Here is a 22,408-nt window from a genome sequence, read left to right on the forward strand (position 1 = left end):
TTATCTTCTGGCAAAACTATGTTCCCAAAATATAATCTGTATTAACTATGGGAAACTTAAAAACATTTATCAGAAATTCAGCATTTTCATTGATTGAAGGGTGTATCTTTCAGAATAGCATCTGAAGCTCCAGAGACTTGATGGTTACATTCACTAAGTATTAGTGACCCATCCGCCATAATAGTAGTTCTAATCTCTATCTCAAGTATGTACATAGACAACCACCTGTTAAATAATTCTGACTTTGAATAAAGCCAGAAGTTCACAATCGTATCATAAACATTGCTTTTGAAAGGTTAAAGTTCAACTGAGTGGCTTTTTGACTGACATTACAGGAATCGTGAGCCATCCGATAGACAGGAATATCAAAGATCCAGATCTTCAGAGCAACGGCCTGTGCTCGAGCGGATGAACTCCCGCTCCAGATCCTCTGAACGTGCCGAATCAAACGTCATGAGATCGATGCCATCATTAACATCGGGAAGATCTGCCCCTCCCTCACCTGCACTAACGAGGTGAAAGAGATACATCAAACTGCTGGACTAATCACCTTACCCCCATGCGAACTCACCCTTTATTTTTCCTGTAGCTGAGTGATGTCCCCCTTCATCATAGAGTAGTCACTAGAAGCCCTCAGTCCTCTCCTCCCTGTAGCAATAAACACAGCACTTATATCCTTACATGGATATAATGGTGTGGGCATCATGTATTTTGTTTATTGACATTCTTTAGCAGCATCTGTTATGTTAAGAAGCCTGGAAAGTCTGCTGCATTAAGCATTTGGTGATTATCTTGGTTTTCTCTTTCAGCTCAAAGATCATTAAAAGGAATTGAATGCAATCTTTAATCCACTTGTCACCTGCAGAACAAATAATATTATTGTAGCAATGCTTTTCTATATGTTGATCATGTTATTACTTGCATCTAGCAATCATAATGTTTGGAATGTATAACAATCATTAAGAAAATAGGGCATGCATATTTCCTACCTGATAAGAGAAAAGACCCTTACAATGTAACTACTGCTACTAGCACTTTTTTATACTTAGAATGGGAATGCCTTCTAAATAATCTAAGATAATACAACCCAATGACTCATTTACAGGTTTGCTGTCATCATGTCTGTTTTACTAATCAATAAAAAATATAATAACTTTACAGAAAGATGTAAAGCCCTTTTGTTAATATTTTGTTAAATTAACCCTTCCTGTGCAGAGAGTTTTGGACTATTCCTGCTTTTTCTCAAACATTCTTTTTGGAATTATTAATTTCCCTTTGTTGAATATGCTCATTTTTGCCTGTATGCAATGGGTTTATTGTACTTGGTAATATAAAAAAAGCTACCACCTTGCTTTGATTTTTAATGAGTTACAAACAGAAGTTTCAGATCACATTAGGTATTTAATAAGCTAAACCTTTATTGGAAGTCACCATTTTTGGTGTTATAAATGGGTGCACTCTGTAACACTAGCATCTGATTGAGGGAGTAAAAAAAAAGTTAAAATCTCGTTTGGGTGATTTTTATCCTGAATCATGTACGTAAACTTTACCTTCATGTTTGTAGACAGTAGATGTCTGCAAAGCTAATGTTTGCTGTGTCATCCAGGAAGTGAATCGAAATAAGATTCTCCATGGCAGCCACAGCAGAGCAGCACAAAAGGCTGCCATGGAGGTGAGGGAAAAGATGATGTTGAGATGGAAGCGGGGAGGAACATTGCACCCTCCTGTGTGTCAGCACAGTCCCCATGCAATACAGTGGTGCCATGCTGTGTGTGGCCCCAAACTCCAAACCTAAGCGGCTTCTTCCACTGCAATACATACTATAGAGATGCTACAATCTTTGTCAATGATGATTGTAAAGCAAAGAAAAATTAGTCTGGCAGAGGTGGTACCAAAACATCAATGTCCCAATGGGGGCCTTGTAGTTTGCATCTCTTTGGAGACACTTGGATTTGTTCCTTGTTTTACCACAATTGAAAATTGCAGGTTATAGATCACACCTTTGCCAGGCAATTTTTGTTTGTAATTACAGATATGTCTGCTGTACATCAGACAACATCATTTAAAGTGGAAAACAAAACCAGAAATGCTGGAAGAACTCAGCCAGTCAAGCAGCATCTGTGGAAGGAGAAACTAATCAACATTTTGGGTCAGTGACCCTCAGAACTGAAATGTTGACTGGTTTCTCTTTTCACCGATGCTGCTTGACTGGCTGAGTTCTTCCAGCATTTTTGGTTTTGTTTTAGATTCTACCATCTGCAGTTTTATTTGTTTATTGTTAAAAGTGGTGTGTGATGCCTAGCAAACATCAGATGCACTAAGGTGAATCACATCCCAAAGTGCCTTGGCCAATTTCCCGATGATTGTCATCAACTTAGAAATGATCACTGGTGTGCTCCAATGTGCATAAGATGGCTTTTATGCACAAATTATCCTTACAATTGATGCCCAAATGGATCTAGTTTCAAGGCCAGCATCAGCATAGATTATGGTATGATACTGTGTCCATCCTATAGAATTCTGCTGCTTAGTTCTCATTAGTAACTCTTTGACCCTCTGAGTATTGAATCTCTAAAATTTCAAAACTTTGTGAAAATTACTTGTTTACACTTCTAATCATGATTAACGGATTATAAAACAGGACAGCCAAATAATATTTCCCTGCATAATGTAATAAACTTTGCACTGTTATTTTTATACTTAAACTTTATTTTAGTCTTGGAAAGGGTTGTAGATTAGCTATGAACCGACTAATTTGAAGTAGATTGCAGAAATTTATTCCTTACCTTAACAGGCATCTTTTTGGTTTTTTTCCCACGTACTCTGAGTTTTGCTGGCATATTGTGTTTGGGGTATAGCTTTCGGCATAGTAAAAGCATTTTTCACACATTGCTTAAAATTCTTTTAACTGTAATGCTGTAAGGTAGTTTTATATTTGATTGACACATGATACTTCATGCAATCCTTATTTTACAAAGCCCTAATTCTAGGGTCGATATGCTTATTTTGCAATTCCTCCCCACAGATTTTGCAGAAAGTAACTACTGTGTTTTTAAAATTGTGCAGGTCGCATCCCCGTAGTGGATCGGTGCAAACCAGTCCAACCGGTACACCAATGATAGGACGGAGGGGTCGACAGCTGCCACAACTTCCACCAAAGGGGTCTCTGGAGAGAAGTGAGTTAGAGCTGCCAAACTTACTTAATTATTTCATCAAATGGAGAGAAATGCATAAGCTATTTCAGGCTTGGCAATGTTGAAATGCAGCAAAAGTAAGAGCTCATTGTTGATGCCTTTAAGTTTGTTTGAAAGTTGTGTGACAGACAAATCTTAGCATATCATGAAATGGTTAGAATGAAAATGGAAAACACTGATACTTATCAGGCAAGGTAGCATCTGTTGAGAGAGAAACAAAGTTAATGGTTTGACCTGACACATTAACTCCATTTCTCTTTGCATGGATGCTGCCTGTCCACTTAATATCCCCAGTGTTTATTGGTTTTTATTTCAGATTTCCAGCATTTGCTGATTTTTTTACTTTGCAGATGGTTTGAAAGAATTTATATATATCCAACAAAAATACTGACATATTTCCTTAATCCTGAATACAGAGCTATACAATAGAATTCTTAGTAAGAACAGAAATAAAATGTGGTAATGTATTTATTGTGAAGTTTCTGATGATAATCCACAATTAAATTTTTTCCACATATTCATTTACAGTTCAGAATTAGCAGAAGCCTACCTATTCTAAATTATTCTTTTACTTTACAATATTACATAATGCAGAGTTAAACCAGGGCATCAGTGTTTATTTTGAATAGTCCAAACTTGCTGGGATTACTATTTGCATCAATGCTGCAATAACTTACCTCTTTGATACTCTTACTGTGTCAGAATGGAGTAAAGCTGTTTAAGGAACAGATGACATTTTAAACAAAAATACATTAAATTATTTAAAATTTGAACTTTAAACTTGAAGCTCCAAATTTTATTTTTGTTTTTATGGAAAAAAAGAAATCAGTTTTACCTGTGAAGGATTATTTGTTGGCATTCCTTTTTCCTTGCATGGTTTTATTTATTCCTGATTTTTCTCCCTGTTGCTTTCTTCCCAGACAATGGAGAAGAAGGAATTGATCTTTATGAAGGTTTGTAATCAGAAATAGCGTTACTTATGTAGAGGAGCCTTTTGGGCTTTTTCTGCAGAAATAGACACAACTGCAATAGATTTCCTCTGGTTTCAGTTGTCCAGAACAATAAACTCTGTAATTACATTTTTAGTTTCCTTTTTTATTTTAAAAAGAACAGATATTGTAAATGTAACCATTTGATCTGATACAAAATTAGATTTAGAGTAGAGTTTGATCCAAATAATTTATCGCATGTGAATGGGCAGGAAACCATGCAGTGTCAATTGCAGTCACTTTGTACAAAGGGTTTAGGTAGAGACCATAAGTACAAACTGCTCAAAAGAAAAGCTTCACTCAGGTTATGTTTCTGTATTGCATATAAGCATACCTGCACATATTCTTAAAATTTATGCTTTGCTTAGTTGCCTGATTTCAATTATTATTTTATATTGAATGTATTATACAGTTAATTCTGATGATCACCAAAAAATAATAAGGGCTTCAAGCAAATTATAGGAGGTAACTTCAGCTCCTAACTATGCATATACTATAGAGTGTTTATCGTTAAAAAAGAAATAAATATGTCACTAAACTGCTAAGCAACAGTTATGGAAATGGAAAGGCTGGCTTGTTTTCATCAAATTAAGTTTTAAATCAGATTCTTGGCATAAAGTAACAAGACAGTATCTATTACTATTTAAAACTAAGCATCTGTCAGCAAGATGTCTGGAGATGTCCATTCTCATTTAGCTGAAGCCGCAGACTCAATAAATCCATTCTTTTTGCCAGTCCCTTCAGATGCAGGGATTGTTTCCATGTACTCAATTTGATGAAGAATTTTTTTTTACCAAGTATAAACCTCAAACTTATTTAACTCTGTTAGATGTAACATTAAACAATGGATCTGCACTGATACAGTAAATTGTATTTTTATGAGAAGAAATTGTGGAATTTATACACTACAGCAGCAATATTTACAGTAGCATGGAAATACCCCTGTGACAGTACAATCACCCAGGAACTGGATTAGGAAAACTCCATTTCGGCTTTTGTTTTTTGTGTAAGTGTCACAATAAGAGCATTTTACACATTTGCTCTCATCTTCTGTTGAAGAACTGCCCAACAGGAGACTAAGCACATCCTATTTCCATTGAGCCTAATGCTAGTGCTATTTCCCTGCAGTTTTTCATGAAATAAATGACATTAATGTGTGCAGTGCAGGCTTTTGACTTGTGGACAGATATTGGATCAAGAGGTCTCGACCTGCCATTTTTAATGTGAAGACGTAGTCATGCACAGAGTACATCATGCAGAAAGTCCTGAGCCATATATGAATTAAAGGATTGTTGTTATGTTTTTTTATATTCACTGATGCCCAACATTTATTTTAATGTACTGTCTTCTGCATATAGACAGCACTTATTTGAATTGCAGTATCTGTGGACTAGGCTCTATGATCTGTGATCCCCAATGATGACAACATTTGGTATAGTCATAACATGGGCTCCAGCTAGAACCCTCTGTAATCTGGGGGAGGTCATTGAACTTTGTTGTTTAACCCTCTTCCCAATGTACTCTGTCCACTCCTGTTCCTCCCATTTTTTGCCTTCCCTCCATACATTTTCCTCCATCTCCATGGAAACTGCCCTCTGTGAACATGCAAATCTATTTCTAACACTGTAAAATAAGAAAAAAACACAAAAGCAATTTCTTGAAGTAAAGATGTTGCTATTAACAGATTTTTTTTGATGACACCCGATTTGATGTTAGGACAAAATATATCGCCCATTTAGTGCACAAAAAATGGGGTAAAGCCAATTTTTAGGTATTTGATTTCACACCAATATGCCCAGAAATGGGATTTCATCCATTTTTGGTGCATTAAATGAGCGATGTGTTTGCCCTAGTGATATATTGGGTATCACCCAAAAAACTGCTAATTTGGGACATCCTGTTCAAGATCTAGAAGCTAATTTGCATGTTGATAGATGCTAGCTTCTGCATAATCTTGCAGCTGCTATCTCACTTGTGTGCTGCCAGCTGGAAAGTAAGTCAGCCTTGTTGAAGAGATCTCTTCCTGCCAGCCACACAAACTGGTATTGAGGTAAGGGGAAAAAAGGAAGGGGAAGGCTCTAGGTTAAGGCAGAAAGTGAAAAAGGGAGCAAAGTGGAGAGGGAGGGGAAAAATCAATGGAAGTTTGTCTTTTAAAGGAAAGAGAAATGGAACATTGCTAGAAAAGAATGGAGGACTTTTAAGTGGTTAGCTCCAATGTTGTTTAGTGTCAACTGCTGGAGAAGGCGTCTTCAAACTTAGGAGGAAAACGGCTTAAAGAGCTAATTGTCTCAGGAAATATGTTCACTGTACATGACTCTGCCAAGATTTTTCATTGCACCCAGACCGCTGAGTTGCGAAAGATCTCTGACTGAGCCACAACTGAGAAAAATTACCAAGTGTTTCCATGTTAATCATCTGAAAGGTATATTTAATAAAATAATTAAATATGCAGGCTAATTTATCCTCTTAAAATTCATATCTCAACTGACTATAATCCTACTGAAGGAAGAGTGGAGCTGGCGTGGGTAGTGGTGTTGTGGGTGGGTGGTATTGTTCTCTGGCTCTGTCTCTACTCAGGGAAAGGTGAGTAGTGGGATTATAATGTAAATTGGTTCTGGGGGCAGTGGGGAATCTAAATGGAAATCTAGAATCTAAATGGAAATCTATGGTAGGGAATACATTGCTCAGCTTTTGTCTCAGTTGAGATATGAATTTTAAAAGAGGATAAATAAGCCTGTATATTTAATCATTTTATTAAATATACCTTTCAGATGATTAACATTGAAACACTTGGTAACTTTTTTCAGTTGTGGCCTTATTTGTGGTGGTCGTGGGTATAAGGCCTTTCTCCTTGCTAATAAAGGACACAATCAAGAAACATCTCCCAAAGTTTCTCTCTCAGTCACCTGGGAAGACCAAGCACTGCATGTCATCAGTGCATTGGGGCATGGTCACATGCTGATGTCCCCATTTGGAACTGCCACTTAAAATGGTTGGGTTGCTTTGAGGCATTCTTGCCCTGAAGTGGAAGTTGGTTGATGGGGACAGGCATGATGTGTAAGAAGTGGGGACTAGGGGCATTCGCACTTCATCAGGATCTCCCATTGAGAAGGAAGAAGGACTTGGTTAGGTGATGGATGATATTGGGATTATCTATGCATTTTTCAGGTCTGCTTAATTATGGGACACCCAACAGCAGCTGAGGTGGGATGAGTTCTTCAACTAATGCTGGATCTCCCCACCGCCCTCTGTGTTACTGCATATTCAAGCAGAAATATCATTACAGTGACTCCAATCATGCTTGCAGAATGATTGACATCACAATTGCTGCCTAGTGGCCAATGTGTATAAACAGGTCACATGCATAGAAGGCTTGTTACAATTTACAAAGCATGGAATTACCTATTAACAATCAATTCTCATTACCTATAAAACAGTAATGCAGCATATAAAAACACAGGGCTAGCCGTATTCAGACAGTTGAAGCCTCATATTTCCACTGGTACTCTAAGTAACGGCCAGTGGTGGAGGAAACAAGTTGTGGATGTTCGACTCTCTAAGGTTCTCTTAGCATCACTGACAGTATGTATATACTGTATATGTGTCACAACTGTGTCTTGCATTAATAGTGCTATTTCCTCAAAATGTAAATCAGTTGTGACCTGTGATTTTTCTGAGAAAATCATACATGGCACAAAGGTTTAAACATGAAATAAAGGGTAATTTCTCAGAGATTCCTATTACAGCTGATTGAATCTGCACATAAACTGCATAAGTCCAATGATAATTCCATATTGGCAAATGTAACTGGTATTTATTTCCAGAGTTAGAATTAAGTCAGTCATCATCTGAATGTTGGTGCTATAATAGCTTCTAAAGAAAATATGTTTGAAAATTACTCGTTTACTGCAGTCAATTGCAGTGTATCTGATTCTGATTCCCATAGGCTAAGGAGTGACATGTGCAAAGGGTGATAATGACCATTTCTGTACCCTGCCTGATTAAGAACTGTGCAGAGCATATAACAGGCAGCCAATAAACAACTGTATCAGAAAATGCAGAGCAATTCTTATTGAAACTTCATCTACTTATACAATGAGATGGACTATGACCTCACGATCTACCTTGTTGTGACCTTGCACCTTATTGCACTGCACTTTCTCTGTAGCTGTGACACTTTACTCTACTGTTATTGTTTTTACCTGTACTACATCAATGCACTTTGTACTAATTCAATGTAACTGCACTGTGTAATGAATTGACTTGTACGATCGGTTTGTAAGACAAGCTTTTCACTGTACCTCGGTACAAGTGACAATAATAAACCAATACCAATACTGTCACGTCCACATATGTATCTGAATATTCAAAAATCTTGATGCTTCAGTATTTGGCTCACAAGGTGATATTTTCCATGCTCCCCTGAAACTCACCTGGGCCCCAGTTCACATGTTTGCCTGAAACTTGTCAGGGCCCCAATCCCTACAGTGCCCCAAGACTCATCTTAAACCCAGTTCTCATGCACCGTTGAACCTGCATAAAAAAGTACTTGTGTACTCTGGGAGAAATCTTATAATTTATACAACTTACTCAAGGTCTCAAAATATCTATAACAAAAGAATTTCTTTCCAACTTTTCACACTTACTGCTTTTTTACTTGTAATGTTTGGAACTTAAGAAGTAATGTATGTTTCGTTACTTCTAAATGTTATAATCATTTCAGTTCATGGTGACTTGGTAGATTGGATTCAAAATTGGCTTGGTCATAGAAGACATAGGGTAGCAGTGGAGGGGTGTTATTCTGACTGGAGGTCTAGGCCTAATGGTGTTCCATAGGAATCAATGCTGGGACCTCTGTTGTTTGTGGTATATATGAATGATTTGGACAAGTATGTAGGTAGGCTGATTAGTGAGTTTGCAGATGATGCAAAAATTGGCAGAGTTGTGGATAGTGAAGAATGTTGTCAAAGCATACAGCAGAATATAGATCAGTTTGAAACGTGGGCTGAGAAATGGCAGATGGAGTTTAACCATAGAACAATACAGCACAATACAGGCCCTTCGGCCCACCATGTTGTGCCGACCTTCAAACCACACCTAAGACCATCTAACCCCTTCCTCCCACATATCCCTCTCTCTTAAATTCCTCCATATGCTTATCTCACAATCTCTTGAAATTGACCAACGTATCAGCCTCCACCACCAACCCAGGCAGCGCATTCCATGCACCAACCACTCTCTGGGTGAAAAACCTCCCTTTGACATCTCCCTTGAACTTCCCATCCATTACCTTAAAGCCACGCCCTCTTGTATTGAACATTGGTGCCCTGGGGAAGAGGCGCTGGCTGTCCACTCTATCCATTCCTCTTAATATTTTGTATACCTCTATCATGTCTCCCCTCATCCTCCTTCTCTCCAATGAGTAAAACCCTAGCTCCTTTAGTCTCTCCTCATAATCCATACTCTCTAATCCAGGTAGCATCCTGGTAAATCTCCTCTGCACCCTCTCCAACGCCTCCACATCCTTCCTATAATGAGGCGACCAGAACTGGACACAGTGTGGTCTAACCAGAGTTCTGTAAAGCTGCATCATTACTTCGCGGCTCTTAAACTCAATCCCACGATTTATGAAAGCTAACATCCCATAAGCTTTCTTAACTACCCTATCCACCTGTGAGGCAACTTTCAATGATCTGCGGATATGAACCCCCAGATCCCTCTGCTCCTCTGCACTGCTCAGAATCCTGCCATTAACTTTGTAATCCACCTTGTAATCCACACTTCCAAAGTGTACCACCTCACACTTCTCCAGATTGAACTCCATCTGCCACTTCTCAGCCTAGCTCTACATCCTATCAGTATCTCTATGTAAGCTTCGACAGCCCTCCACACTATCCACAACACCACCGATCTTTGTGTCATCTGCAAACTTGCTAACCCACCCTTCCACCCCCTCATCTAAGTCATTAATAAATATCACAAAGAGTAGAGGTCCCAGAACCAATCCCTGTGGGACACCACTAGTTACAGCCCTCCAATCCAAATGAACTCCGTCCACCACAACCCTCTGTTTTCTACAGGCAAGCCAATTCTGAATCCACACGGCCAAACCTCCCTGGATCCCTTGGCCGCTGACCTTCTGAAGAAGCCTACCATGTGGAACTTTGTCAAACGCCTTGCTAAAATCCATGTAGACCACATCTACTGCACTACCCTCATCAATCTTCCTGCTCACCTCCTCAAAGAACCCTATCAGGCTTGTGAGGCAAGATCTTCCCTTCACAAAGCCATGCTGGCTGTCCCTAATCAGTCCATGATTCTCGAAATGCTCATAGATTCTATCTCTTAGAATCCTTTCTAACAGCTTACCCACCACAGACGTAAGACTCACTGGCCTGTAATTCCCTGGACTATCCCTAACATCCTGCAAGAGATCCCTGAATATCGACCACATCTCCATCATACATTTCCCTTAAAAAATGTCATCCCAATTTACACTCTCAAGTTCTCGCCTTATAGCCTCATAATTCGCCTTTCCCCAATTAAATATCTTCCCATCCTCTTTGCTCCTATCCCTGTCCATGACAGTGCCAAAGGTTATGGAGCAGTGGTCGCTCTCCCCCAAATGCTCACCCACCGAGAGATCTGTCACCTGCTCTGGTTCATTACCTAAAACTAGATCTAATATGGCATCCCCTTTAGTCAGCCTGTCAACATACTGTGACAGGAATTCATCCAGGACACACTTAACAAACTCCGCCCCGTCTAAACCTTTGGCACTAAGCAGGTGCCAATCAATATTTGGGAAGTTGAAGTCTCCCACGATAATAACCCTGTTATTTTTGCATCTTTCCAAAATCTGCCTCCCAATCTGCTCCTCGATATCCCCGCTGCTAACGGGGCGCCTATAGAATACTCCCAGTAGAGTAACTGCTCCTTTCTTGTTCCTAACTTCCACCCATATTGACTCTAGAGAGGATCCTTCTACATTATCCACCCTTTCTGCAGCTGTAATATTGTCCTTGACCAGTATCGCTACTCCTCCTCCTCTTCTCCCCCCCTCCCTATCCCTTTTAAAACACTGACAACCAGGAATATTCAATATCCATTCCTGCCCTGGTGTCAGCCATGTCTCTGTAATAGCCACAATATCATAGCAGTTCTGGCAAGTGTGAGGTGTTCCACTTTGGGAGGCCATATATGAGAGGAAAATATACAGTATATGGCAGGACCGTCAGGAGCATTGATGTATAGAGGGATCTTGGGGTGCAAGTCCATTCATCTCTGAAAGTGGCAACACAAGTAAATAAAAGTAAAGAAGGCATACAGCATACGTGCCTTCATTGGTTGGGAAGTCATGTTGCAGCTACATAAAAGGGCACATTTGGAGTATTGTCTGCAGTTCTGGTCAGTGCATGTGGAGGCTGTGGAGAGGGTGCAGAAGAGATTCATGAAGATGTTGCCTGAGAGAATTAACTATGAGGAGAGGTTGGACACACTTGGATTGTTCTCTCTGGAGCATCAGAGGCTTGTGGGGGTTGGGGGGGGTGACCTGATAGAAATATATAAAATTATGAGAGGCATAGGTCCTGTAGATAGTCAAAGTCTTTTTTCTGGGATATAACTACTAGAGAGCATAGGTTTAAGGCAAGTGGGGAAAGTTTAAAGGAGATTTACAAGGCAAGCTTTTTTTTACACAGAGAGTGGTAGGTGCCTGGAATGTGTTGCCAGGAGAGGTGGTGGAAGCAATTACGATAGCAATGTTTGAGAAGCTTTTAGACAAGCACATAAACAGGCAGGGAATGGAGGGGTACAGACCATGTGTAAGCAGCTGGGATTACTTTAAGTTAGCATTGTGGTCAGCACAGACATGGAGGGCTGAAGGGCCTGTTCCTGTGTAATACTGCTCTATGTTATAATTACATTTTGTAGCTTTGTAGTACTCCTGTGTAAGTGGGATATGTCATCCAAGTCTGCCCACCTCTTTGTTAGATCTAAGAGCCCATAGACTGGGCCATCAGATGTTTTCACTCTTTGGTTTATTGGTCTGAATACCACTCCAAAGTATGTAAGTTCCAGACTCACACAGACCTGCCTTAAGTCTGGACCAAGCTGAGTGACCGATGTCACCTCATATGTCATTTTGCTCCTTTGCTGGGTTCGATGTGGAGTTCAACAGTGAAGGTCATATATATTCTCCACATTATTCTGGGGAATCTGCTGCAGCATTGTATTGCACCAAGACCCGACATAGAATTAGAAACCCGATTTAGCTGAATGGGAATTCCCACTCTGGAGATTAGAAAGAAGAAGGCAAGTTATTTATTTTCTATTTATTTTATTTTTAAAGTTTTAATTATTTATTAATATTTCCAATTTTTTTAATTTTTATGTTTTAAAAAAAATATTTATAGTAATTTTAATAGCAGACATTTAAGAACTGTTTTGACAGGAGACAAAGCTCTGCCCCCAATCTTCTATCAAAGGCTGCCAGTATAGTCTGAGGGAGAGCTACAATAGGATGCATATAGGCTGATGCCTAGTTGCTGATGAGACTTCATTATACCTTGCCACTTGACTCCTGGAGTGAAGAGTCATCTCCTCCGGTCATCCACATCTCGCCCAGGTTAAATGTTGGTGGGTGAAACTGTTGGAGAGGGTGCAGGGCAACTCTGGCCAGTGGACCCAACCCAGCTACCTTCAGCCCTTTCTTCATTGTGGACTGAGTCATAATCAGTGAAGCATCCAGCTTGAAGCATCCAGCTTAAAGCATGCCTCACTGATGTTGATCCCACTTTCCCTACAAGCTCTGCTATTCTTCCTGCCTTTCTTAGGTCCACCAAAGTTCACCAGACAGTGTCCCTCCTCCCCGCTGGCCTGCAGGGATAAAAAAAGTTTATCTTTGATGATGCTGAGCATCCCACTCCATTCCACTGCTGGTCGATGTTGAGAGAAACTTGCAGGTCATGCTGAGCCCAGGCTCCTGCTCTTGTTTGGGAGATGCTGTCAAAGAAGCCTTAGTGAGTTCTGCAGTACATTTTGGAGAAGGTACACAATATCATTTAGCTGACGTATTATCACAGCATAGTGTTTATGGTGTGCTGGTGATGGATTGTGACCTAATCAAGAAGATGTGTCCTGGATGATGTTGAACTTCTTAAGTGCTCTTAGAGCTGCACTCGTCAGGCAAATTCTGATTGCTGACTTGTCCTTTGTATTGGGGCTTCAGGGTGCAAGTAGCCGACTTCTGTCCAGTTTTTGTAGCCACAGTATTTATGTGACTAATTAAATTTCTGGCCAACAATGACCCAAGGGTGCTGATGATAAAACATATAATGATAGTACAGCAGAGGAAAAGGCCCTTCATCCCCTGGTGCCAGTCTAAACAAATCTCATTTTACCTGCATGTGATCCTTATACCTCTATTCCCTGTCTATTCATGCATCTGTAATAATTGCCTCTTAAATGTTGCCATAGAATGATAGTGGGGGAACTCGATGATGCTTTTGTCTTTGAATGTCAAGGTGAGGTTGTTCGACCCTCCCTTGTTGGAGATGGTATTTATCTAGCATATGTGTGGCACATTTTGTTTGCTACTTAGCCCTTGACTGAATGTTGTCTACAGCTTCTGCAGGGTGGCAAAGTGATTCAGCAAATAGTACCACTGCTTCGCAACTCCAGTAATCTGGGTTCAATCTATTCTCTGGTGTTTCCTGTGTGCAGTATGTGTGTTCTCCCTGTGACTGCATGGGTTTCCCCCAAATTCTCCTGTTTCCTCCATATTCCAGAATTGCGCTGGCTGATTAATTATCTACTATAAATGGATAGATGGTTGGTAGCAGAATCAGGATGAAGTTGAAAGTCTGTGTGAGAGATAATAGGCTACAGGTAAATATGTTGGGTGGGATGATTGCTGTACGTTCCAGCTTAAACTCTGTAAGCCTAATGGCATCCTATGTTGTAAAGAAGTATGACCGTTACCTAAAGGATTGTGAGTGGAACTAAACGTTGTGCGTTCACCATGGAACATTTCCCATGTGTTATTCTCACTGAAGATTTGTCTGATGGGAAGTATCCTATATTTAAGGCACTGTAGTTCCACTTATTTATGGATTTCTTAGCAATTAATTAAATATATACATATTTATATTGATTCTGAAACTATTTAAAAGATATAGATATATCTCTCGAATTTCTGCATGGAGTTCTTTCTCTCGCATAAGTTCGGCACACCTCTGTTCCGTGCTGTGTAACTCTGACTCTGTAACTCTGATGTGAAACAGTCTGAACAGCTGATAATCATGCTGTCTTTACCAGAGCTGAGGAGGGAGAGCAACATAACCCCCATTTATTTTCAAGACCATGATGTTACATATTTTTCTTCTCTATATCCAAAATTGAGAAAAAAATTAAATCATATAATTTTTCTTTGAAATCAGGCAAACTGTACAGCGCGGGCAGCTTGACAGTTCAATATGTTTCAGGTGTAGAATTACCAAGAACAGTCACTCAACCTGTATTAACTTTGTGGAACATATAACTGTACTGACAATTAATATCCTCCTGATGACATTTTCATTTTAATTTTGGAGATACTAGTTTGTTTTTCTTCAGACTTACTTTTCATTAGTCAGAAGTATCCAAGAGTCTTACAGTCTGAATTTGAATTTTGTTGGCATTATGCAGAAGAAGACAATGAAAATGCTCAGGAACAATGGTCAGAGGTGGAGGAAGGTTTGTCTTGTCTATGACCCAAGTAGGATTTGTGTGCTGTGATGTGAATACTGTTGTGACTCTGTTTACCTTACTATTTATGTTTTCCAGTTAAGGAGAGATGTCCTGTCCATCTAAACTGTGTTAGTACCAAATTTTGGTTTAGTTATTTATAATCATCCAGTGTTTTCTGTCAATAAATTGACAGCTTTTTGCCTTGGCTTGAATAAGTATTCAACAGATCCATTATTAAATTGTATTGCAACCTCTGGAGCCTGTTGGTCCATGTGTTATACTATGTTGCTTGTTGTACAAACATCATATTGGATAATTCACATTCAATATTCACAGTCCATCAAAGAAAATGCTATATCTGAGCACCTCATACTAAGATACATGCATCATCCAGAAATATCCTCTTTTATATTCCAATTTCTTGAAGCAAGCCATTTTTTAAAAAGGAAAAGGAACTTTTTTCTTTAGTAAATATATTGCATATTTGAAAAAAAATATATAGTTGCAAAAGTATTGATTGCAGAAATTTAACCACTTAGAAGTAAGATTAAAGAAAATAACTGTTGGAAATATTAACACCAAAGGAATATTTATCACTGTTCCCCAAGACTTATAGATATTTAAATGATTGAATTATGTGCTATGGTACAAGATTGACATTTTGGGAGTTGAATGGACATTCTTAATTATTGGGAAGTAGTCTTTCTCCATTAAGCTTATCTTAGACAGATTGGCTATTTTGGAAAAGAAAATTGGGGGAGAAATTCATCTTTGATTACCAGCACCAAATGGAGCATGTGTATCAGTTGCCATCCAAAGGAAGCTGAGGTCAAAAGAATTGAATGTGCAGAGGTAATTGCAATCATTGGTTGGTATTCTGTTGCATGTTCATTGCAAGTGATGAAAGATGTACTTCTCCCCTGTAATAGTTAATAGAAGAAATGTTGTCACAAAAGCAGCACTCAACCAATAAGCATCAAACTTAACAGATACCCTCAAATGTAAATAATGGACAGCATCACAGGGAAATATTTATGTCACAGCTTATGTAGAAAACATTTTCTTTGTACCATAGGACATAAATTAATTGTATCATATTTCAACAAAGGACGAAAAGAATCTGCAAAACCTAAAATGGAATAAGAACTCCAGTTGTGTTTGAACCTTCATGTCTCTCCTTTAACTGCATCAGTTTGTATCAGGAAATGCAGCTTCCTAATTCAAATTGATGACTGATAAATCTTTTATGTGAATATGTGTGTGTATGTATTTTTCCACTTATTATGTCATTGTGCAGTTTACAGTATGTTAAATCAAGTTTCAATGAACATTTCCATGTATTGTGCAGTCTGGATATTGCATTCCATTGGCCTCTTTTTTTACTCAGATGTTACCAGTCTATTAATTCCATTGCTTGTGTTTTTTAATGTTATAAAGATGCTGAGGAAAAAGCTCAATTTACACCTGTTAACGGAAGGAAAGGCAAGTTCTTTTGAATGCTTTTCGGGTGATTAAGTTATAGTTGTTAGCTAAATACATATCCAACTTTGCAGCATTATCGATATATGTATGTCTCTCTGAACTGATGTTAGCTATTTGATTCTTTTTCTTGTGTCTTCCTCTTTAGTTTTTGTTCTATGCTCTTATCCATTTTAACTTATTATCTTGCTTTAAAATATTGAGTCATTTTATGAATTACAGCTGAATTCTTTGGTTTCATGTATTGTCAAAAAGAATGATTTAATTTTGGGAAGGATCTTTATTTTTGATAATGTATTAAACCAAAGAAGCAAGGGACCTTTTCAGGAGTTGATACAACAATTGAGCTTGAAGAGCTCCGATTTTAATTGATTTCACCAGACAGAGAAATGATAGTGGGTTAACTAAAATAATAGATGTCAATTCTTATACCAATCCAATTTCCTCCCTGCTTAATCACCAGAAATACTGAAGTAAGGTTTTGTTTAAATTAATAGATTTTGTCCTATAATTACATCAGGATTCAGTATCCATTTTCAAGCTGAGGTGTGAACACAAGTGGTGTGCTAGCAAAACCTTCCTGCAGCCGAAACCTGGGCTCAGAAGTTTTAAATCGATGTTTTTGGTGTTTTTTTTCTAGAGCAAGAGGAGATAGGGAATAGCCTGGTGCAATGGCCCCAACAGATAAGCCTTGGACTCTTGCACTAAGTGACTCCCCACCTCCACTTAATCATGACCCTGATCTCAGGCTTAATAAGATTAAGCCAGCAGGACCCAACTCTGATTTTAACTCTGGCCTGAGCTGGAATACACTATCAGGCTAACTATGAAGAATACATGAAGGAGCAGGACAGTTTTCCTTCATTCACAAAGAAAATTTGGACTCCCCTGGATTTTAACCTTTTTCCCTTTCATTGGACCTTTGTGGAACTTCCTGCTGTTCTCTTGCATACTATACTGGGAGGCAATCAAAGATGGTTGCCAGCTTGTGGATAGAGAGGCTATGGAAGGTGAGCAAGTGGCATACAAATGAAACCTGTGTATTAAGATATCCTAATTTCAGAGGTAGTAGTTGAGCTTTTAATTTAAAACTGGTTTAATGTTAAAATCAGCTCTGTTTATCTTTAAAGAGATCATTGACGACTTTCGGGTTTCCTTGCTAGTTGATTTCTTTTGGCTGATGCTATGATTTAAGAAATGTTTGCTATTTTCTGCCACTCCTTTAAGTTGCCAAAGGGATTTGTACGCCAAGCACTGTAAAGCTTTGGCTGCTTCCAAAGCCCCTGCACAGATCTGATATTGTCAGACATGGGTTCATTAGTGGGCACTTTGTCCAAAGCAACTGGTTTGAACCTCCATGTCTCTCCTTTAACAGAACTCCAGAAGCAGCACAAGACACACCTAAAAATGTTGAGATGCCAGCCTAATTAAACTTGCAATTTATGAGTACATGTGTGTTGACAATAAAAACAGCATGCAACAGACAGAGCTAAAGGATCTCATAACCAGAAGGTCAAGTCAGATCAGATCAAAGCTATGCAGGCCAACCATAAGTAATCATGAATGTTAATGTCCAACCAAACAGCTATAAAAGGAGGAGGAGGAGGAGGCTCCAAGAACATTCCCATCCTAAGTGATAGCAGGGTTCAGCATGTCCATGCTAAAGAAGAGGCTGAAGCGTTCGCAACCATGTCAACCACAAGGGCCAAATAAGTCATTCATCTTGGCTTTCTCTTGAGATCATCACATAGAAGGCAGTGTCTGGTCAATTCAATTCCCTCACAGTGATTTCAAGAAACAGCTGTTAGCTCTGAATAAAGCAAAGGCTGTGGGACCTAACAACAACCCTACTGTAGAACTGAATATCTGCATTTCAGATCCGGTTCCTCCGTGAGCCCAGCTGTTCCAGGACAGTTACAACACTGATATCCATCCAACAATATGGAAAATTGCCCGAGTGAGTCTTGTTCACAAGAAGAACAAATCTAGTTCAGCTAATACTACCCAATTAGTATCCTTTCAATCATCAGAAAGCTGTCATTGATGGTGCTATTAATCATGAATAACCTACTCACTGATTTCCAGTTTTACTTTGCTTGGACCATGGTCTCAAACCTCATCACAGTCTTGATCCAATATGCACTGAATTCAGCTGAATTTCAGAGTTGAAATTGACTGTCCTTGGCAGCATATGACCATATGTGGCATCAAGGCACCCTGATAAAACTGAAGGCTGTAGGCATCAAAAGTGTTTGGAATCGTACTTCTCACAAGGATGGTTGTGGTTGTTAGAGCCCTAGGACTTCACTGCTAGAGCTCCTGAGGGCAGTTTCCCAGGTCAAATTCTCTTAAGCTGCTTCACCACTTACATTCTTTTCATCATGAGGTGGAAAGTGAGGATGTTTGTTGATGATTGCACAATATTCAATTCCATATGCAAATCTTCAGCAAATGAAGCAGCCAGCGTACAACATGACTGAAATAAAATTCGGATGTGGGCTTCAGATAAATGACAAGTAATATTTACACCAAAGAAGTACCAGTATATGTCCACGTTCAACAAGAGAGAGTCTAACCACTTATCCTTGACAATCAGTGGTGTTACTGTTACAAAATTCCCACCATCAATATCCTGAGAGATTACCATTGACCAGAAACTCAGCTGGACCGACCACATAAAACTATGGCTGCAAGAGCAAAGCCAGACTCTGGGTATTCTTTGATGAGTGCCTCACTTCCTAACACCCCAAATCCATTCTGTCATCTACAAAGCACAAATCAAGTGCATGTTAGAATACTCACCATTTGCCTGGATGAGTGCAGTGTCAACAACTCTCAAGAAGCTCAAGACCATCCAGGACATGTCATCCTAATCATCCATGCTCTCTACCATCGGTTGCAATGTGTACCATCTATAAAATGCACTGCATTTCCTCATCCGGGCAACCTGTGACAGCACCTCGCAAACCTGTATGCACTGCACCAAGAAGGATAAAATTGCAGGTACATTGGAACCTCATTATCTGCAGGTTTCCCTCTGAGTCACACATCCTGATTTGGAAACATTTTGCCAGTCCAACATCAATGGGTTTAAATCCTTATCCCACAGCCCAGTGGGAGAACCTTAACTGGCATTTCAAGAAAGTGACTCATGGACAGTTACAGAGGAGCAATAAATATGAGTCTTGTTCAGATCTTGAAAATGGGTACAGGCTGTCCCTAGGTTACGAACACCCAATTTATGGAAAACCTGTACATACGAACAAGCTCCTGTAATATTATTAAAATCAGAAGTCCAGCGTACATACATACACTTGTTCCTACGAGTGGCAGAACTAATTTGCTCTCTCTGTCTACTTTTAGTATTTGTTCATTCTTTTCAGTGCTTTTGATGCCATTTATTACAACACTGTGGTAGTATGATTACCATTGTAACTGATTGTTGTGTATTTTCCGACTTATGGACAAAATTGTCTGTAAAAACAGAACCCATTCCCGGGAACCCGGGGATGGCCTAAAGAAAAATGCCCAGCATCCTGTAGTGCTCATGTTGACTTCATTCGACAGCATTGAGTTATACAAGTAGAGGTACTTGAGCCACCTTGATAAACCAAAGAGTGACTTCTGGGCATCAAAACCTATCTGCTGACAACATGGCTGTTGTCTCCATTCCAAAAGCCCTGTAATAGTGAACAACATCATGTGATGAATGTCATGCTGCAACATGAAATTTGGTGGAGCAGATTATCGGTATGCTAAAACAACATTTCTGCTGCCTTGCCTCTATAGCTGAGGAACACAGAGGTCACTTGGCCACATTTCAAAAATGAAAGCCAACACAAAGTAAGCATTCCAAACCAAATTAGTAAATCAAAGCAAGTCATATTGTACAAAAACAACAACCACTCACCCTGTACATTCCTTTAATGTCTGCTTCCCATGTGTCCCTGGCTGGCAAAGTGCTTTTCCATTGGCTGCAATCTTTCAGATAGAAAGCTGCTGGCTTTCAGTGGGGGAGGCTACAGGTGGACTGGGCGGATGCCCTTGAGCAACCTTAGGCCTAGAAGACCCAGCTTCAGCGTGTACCCTCTGAGCTTAAGTGGTGGCAGCTTGTATTGACTGGTGAACAGCAAAGGGTATCTGGTGAGTAGAACTAGTGAAAGAGTGTATGCGGTCACCTTGAGAAAGGATATTAAGGCTTCACAGATCCACTATTGTTCCCCTGAGGTGGCAAATCAGTAATCCTTGTAACTTTTGGTGGATTAATTGCTCTAATGCTGCACAAGCCATTTTGCACTTTATTATCCACATCTATGTTGGCATCATTCTGAAATTGAGTGGGAAAAGTAGACTCTTACATGACAGAAAGCTGAGCTAATATGATAGAAGTGTGAGCTTCCATTACAATCTCAGAAATCAGGTTACTTCCATTTATGCTACAAGGGAAGAAGTTGTGGTCTTCTTGACTTATGCTGCTAACTCTGCAGTGGCCAAGCTAGTAAGGGAATGGTCTGATGTTCCAGGTATAGGGCCAGTCCTATCAAGTATGCTGCATTGGGCCATGTCTGTGAAAATACATCAGGCTTTTTCAATGGTTTCTAACACTTCAGTGTCTTAAAAAAATTAGCAAACATTGCTACATGGCAATGTTAATATTCTGCCAGCACATTTTAAAGGTGGTCATCACATGCACTGTGGTGAGGCATCCAAAGAACTGAAAAAGATTGGGATCTAGAAGTTCATTGGTATCGTTAAAAGAGTACTAAAGGGCCAAGGGAAGATGTGCCATCTTCATTGGTTTTTCAAATGCCTAACTGCAATATGTGTGATAAACATAAAATACATTGGCAGGTTATCAACATTAACGTGCAGTAACCTTTTGAGATGTTGAAGTATTATCAACCATAGGAAAACATAATGGGGCTGAAGTTGATACCCCCTGAAGACAAACATTGAGTCACGATGCAAGATTAATGTAGGCTTGTTGCTTCTGATATGAGCTGCATGCTAACTAATATGCTTGCAATGTGGGTGGCTATATGCCTCAGTAGTTAACCCAAAATTGTGAGAGATGAACACCTTTTGAAGGGTCTACAACTCTGCAGTCAGCCTGTCTGACTGAAAGCCAGCCTGAACAGTTGAAATAGGAGGAGAATTGTGGCTGGAAAGGTGATGAAGACACTGCAAAACCATTTTAAAAAGGAAAGAGGTGGGTGTAGACTATCTGCAGAGCCTGGAGTGGTGCATTAAAGTGAGGCCCCCAGGATCAGCACTTTAGTATAGGCCTGTTGCCACAAAATTCAGCAGTGTGCAAGGTTTTGCATGTTACTAAGCAGCTATTATACATCTCCTGTAGCCCACCAAAGAGCATTCTACATCTGGAACTGAGACAAGGTCCACGTCACCGTGCAGGGAAGATGGCTGAGAGCACCAGAGCCTGGGCTGGAGGGGAGCAGCTTCATGATGATCGGGGTTTGTGGTGGGCATGTAAATCAGGGCCTGTTAGTCCCAAGTGTCCAGAGATTGGAGCAAGTTCAGGGAATGGGATGTGGTGGGAGCAGTGATCCAAAAATTGGGTCTGGTGTGGGATAAACAACAGGAGGTTGAGGTCCAGTGGGGAGAAGGGGTGGTCCTATAATTACTAATTCAATTTTGGGGTTGTGGGTATCAATGGCAAGGCCACATTCATTGCCCACCCCATGACAAGGTGGAGCTGATCTGCCTCATGAATTGCTGCAGTCCTTCCATTGAAGGTATTCCCACAATGCTATAGTATAGCCAGTTCCAGGATTTTGATCAACAGTGTAAGGCTGACAAGTCAAGGTTTAGAGGGTATCTTGTATGTGGTAGTGTTCACATGCACCTTCTACCCCTGTCCTCCTTGATGGCAGAGGTTGCAGGTTTAGTATGTGCAGTTGGACCAGCCTAAATAAGTAACAGCAATGCATTTTGTAGATGGCAGATTGTATGGCAATTAACCAGATTGGATTTATGCTGCTAATTTTGTACAGACATACC

General features: G+C 39.7%; 1 protein-coding gene across 13 annotated transcripts in view; it reads left to right on the forward strand.

Moving 5' to 3' along the window:
- The window catches only part of rims2a (regulating synaptic membrane exocytosis 2a), an 830,253-nt gene that overhangs the window by 596,597 nt on the left and 211,248 nt on the right, over positions 1 to 22,408 (forward strand). For 8 of the 13 annotated variants that reach the window (XM_052023914.1, XM_052023904.1, XM_052023906.1 and 5 more), the window contains 2 exons: positions 336 to 515; positions 3,067 to 3,176. In XM_052023914.1, the coding sequence (XP_051879874.1) occupies positions 336 to 515; positions 3,067 to 3,176 (290 nt within the window). Of the gene's footprint in view, positions 1 to 335; positions 516 to 3,066; positions 3,177 to 20,136; positions 20,234 to 22,408 lie in introns of those variants that run through there. The other 5 variants (XM_052023913.1, XM_052023905.1, XM_052023907.1 and 2 more) reach the window with 2 other exon arrangements.

Source organism: Pristis pectinata, chromosome 9 (genome assembly GCF_009764475.1).
Source record: "Pristis pectinata isolate sPriPec2 chromosome 9, sPriPec2.1.pri, whole genome shotgun sequence".
NCBI classification, from domain to species: domain Eukaryota; kingdom Metazoa; phylum Chordata; class Chondrichthyes; order Rhinopristiformes; family Pristidae; genus Pristis; species Pristis pectinata.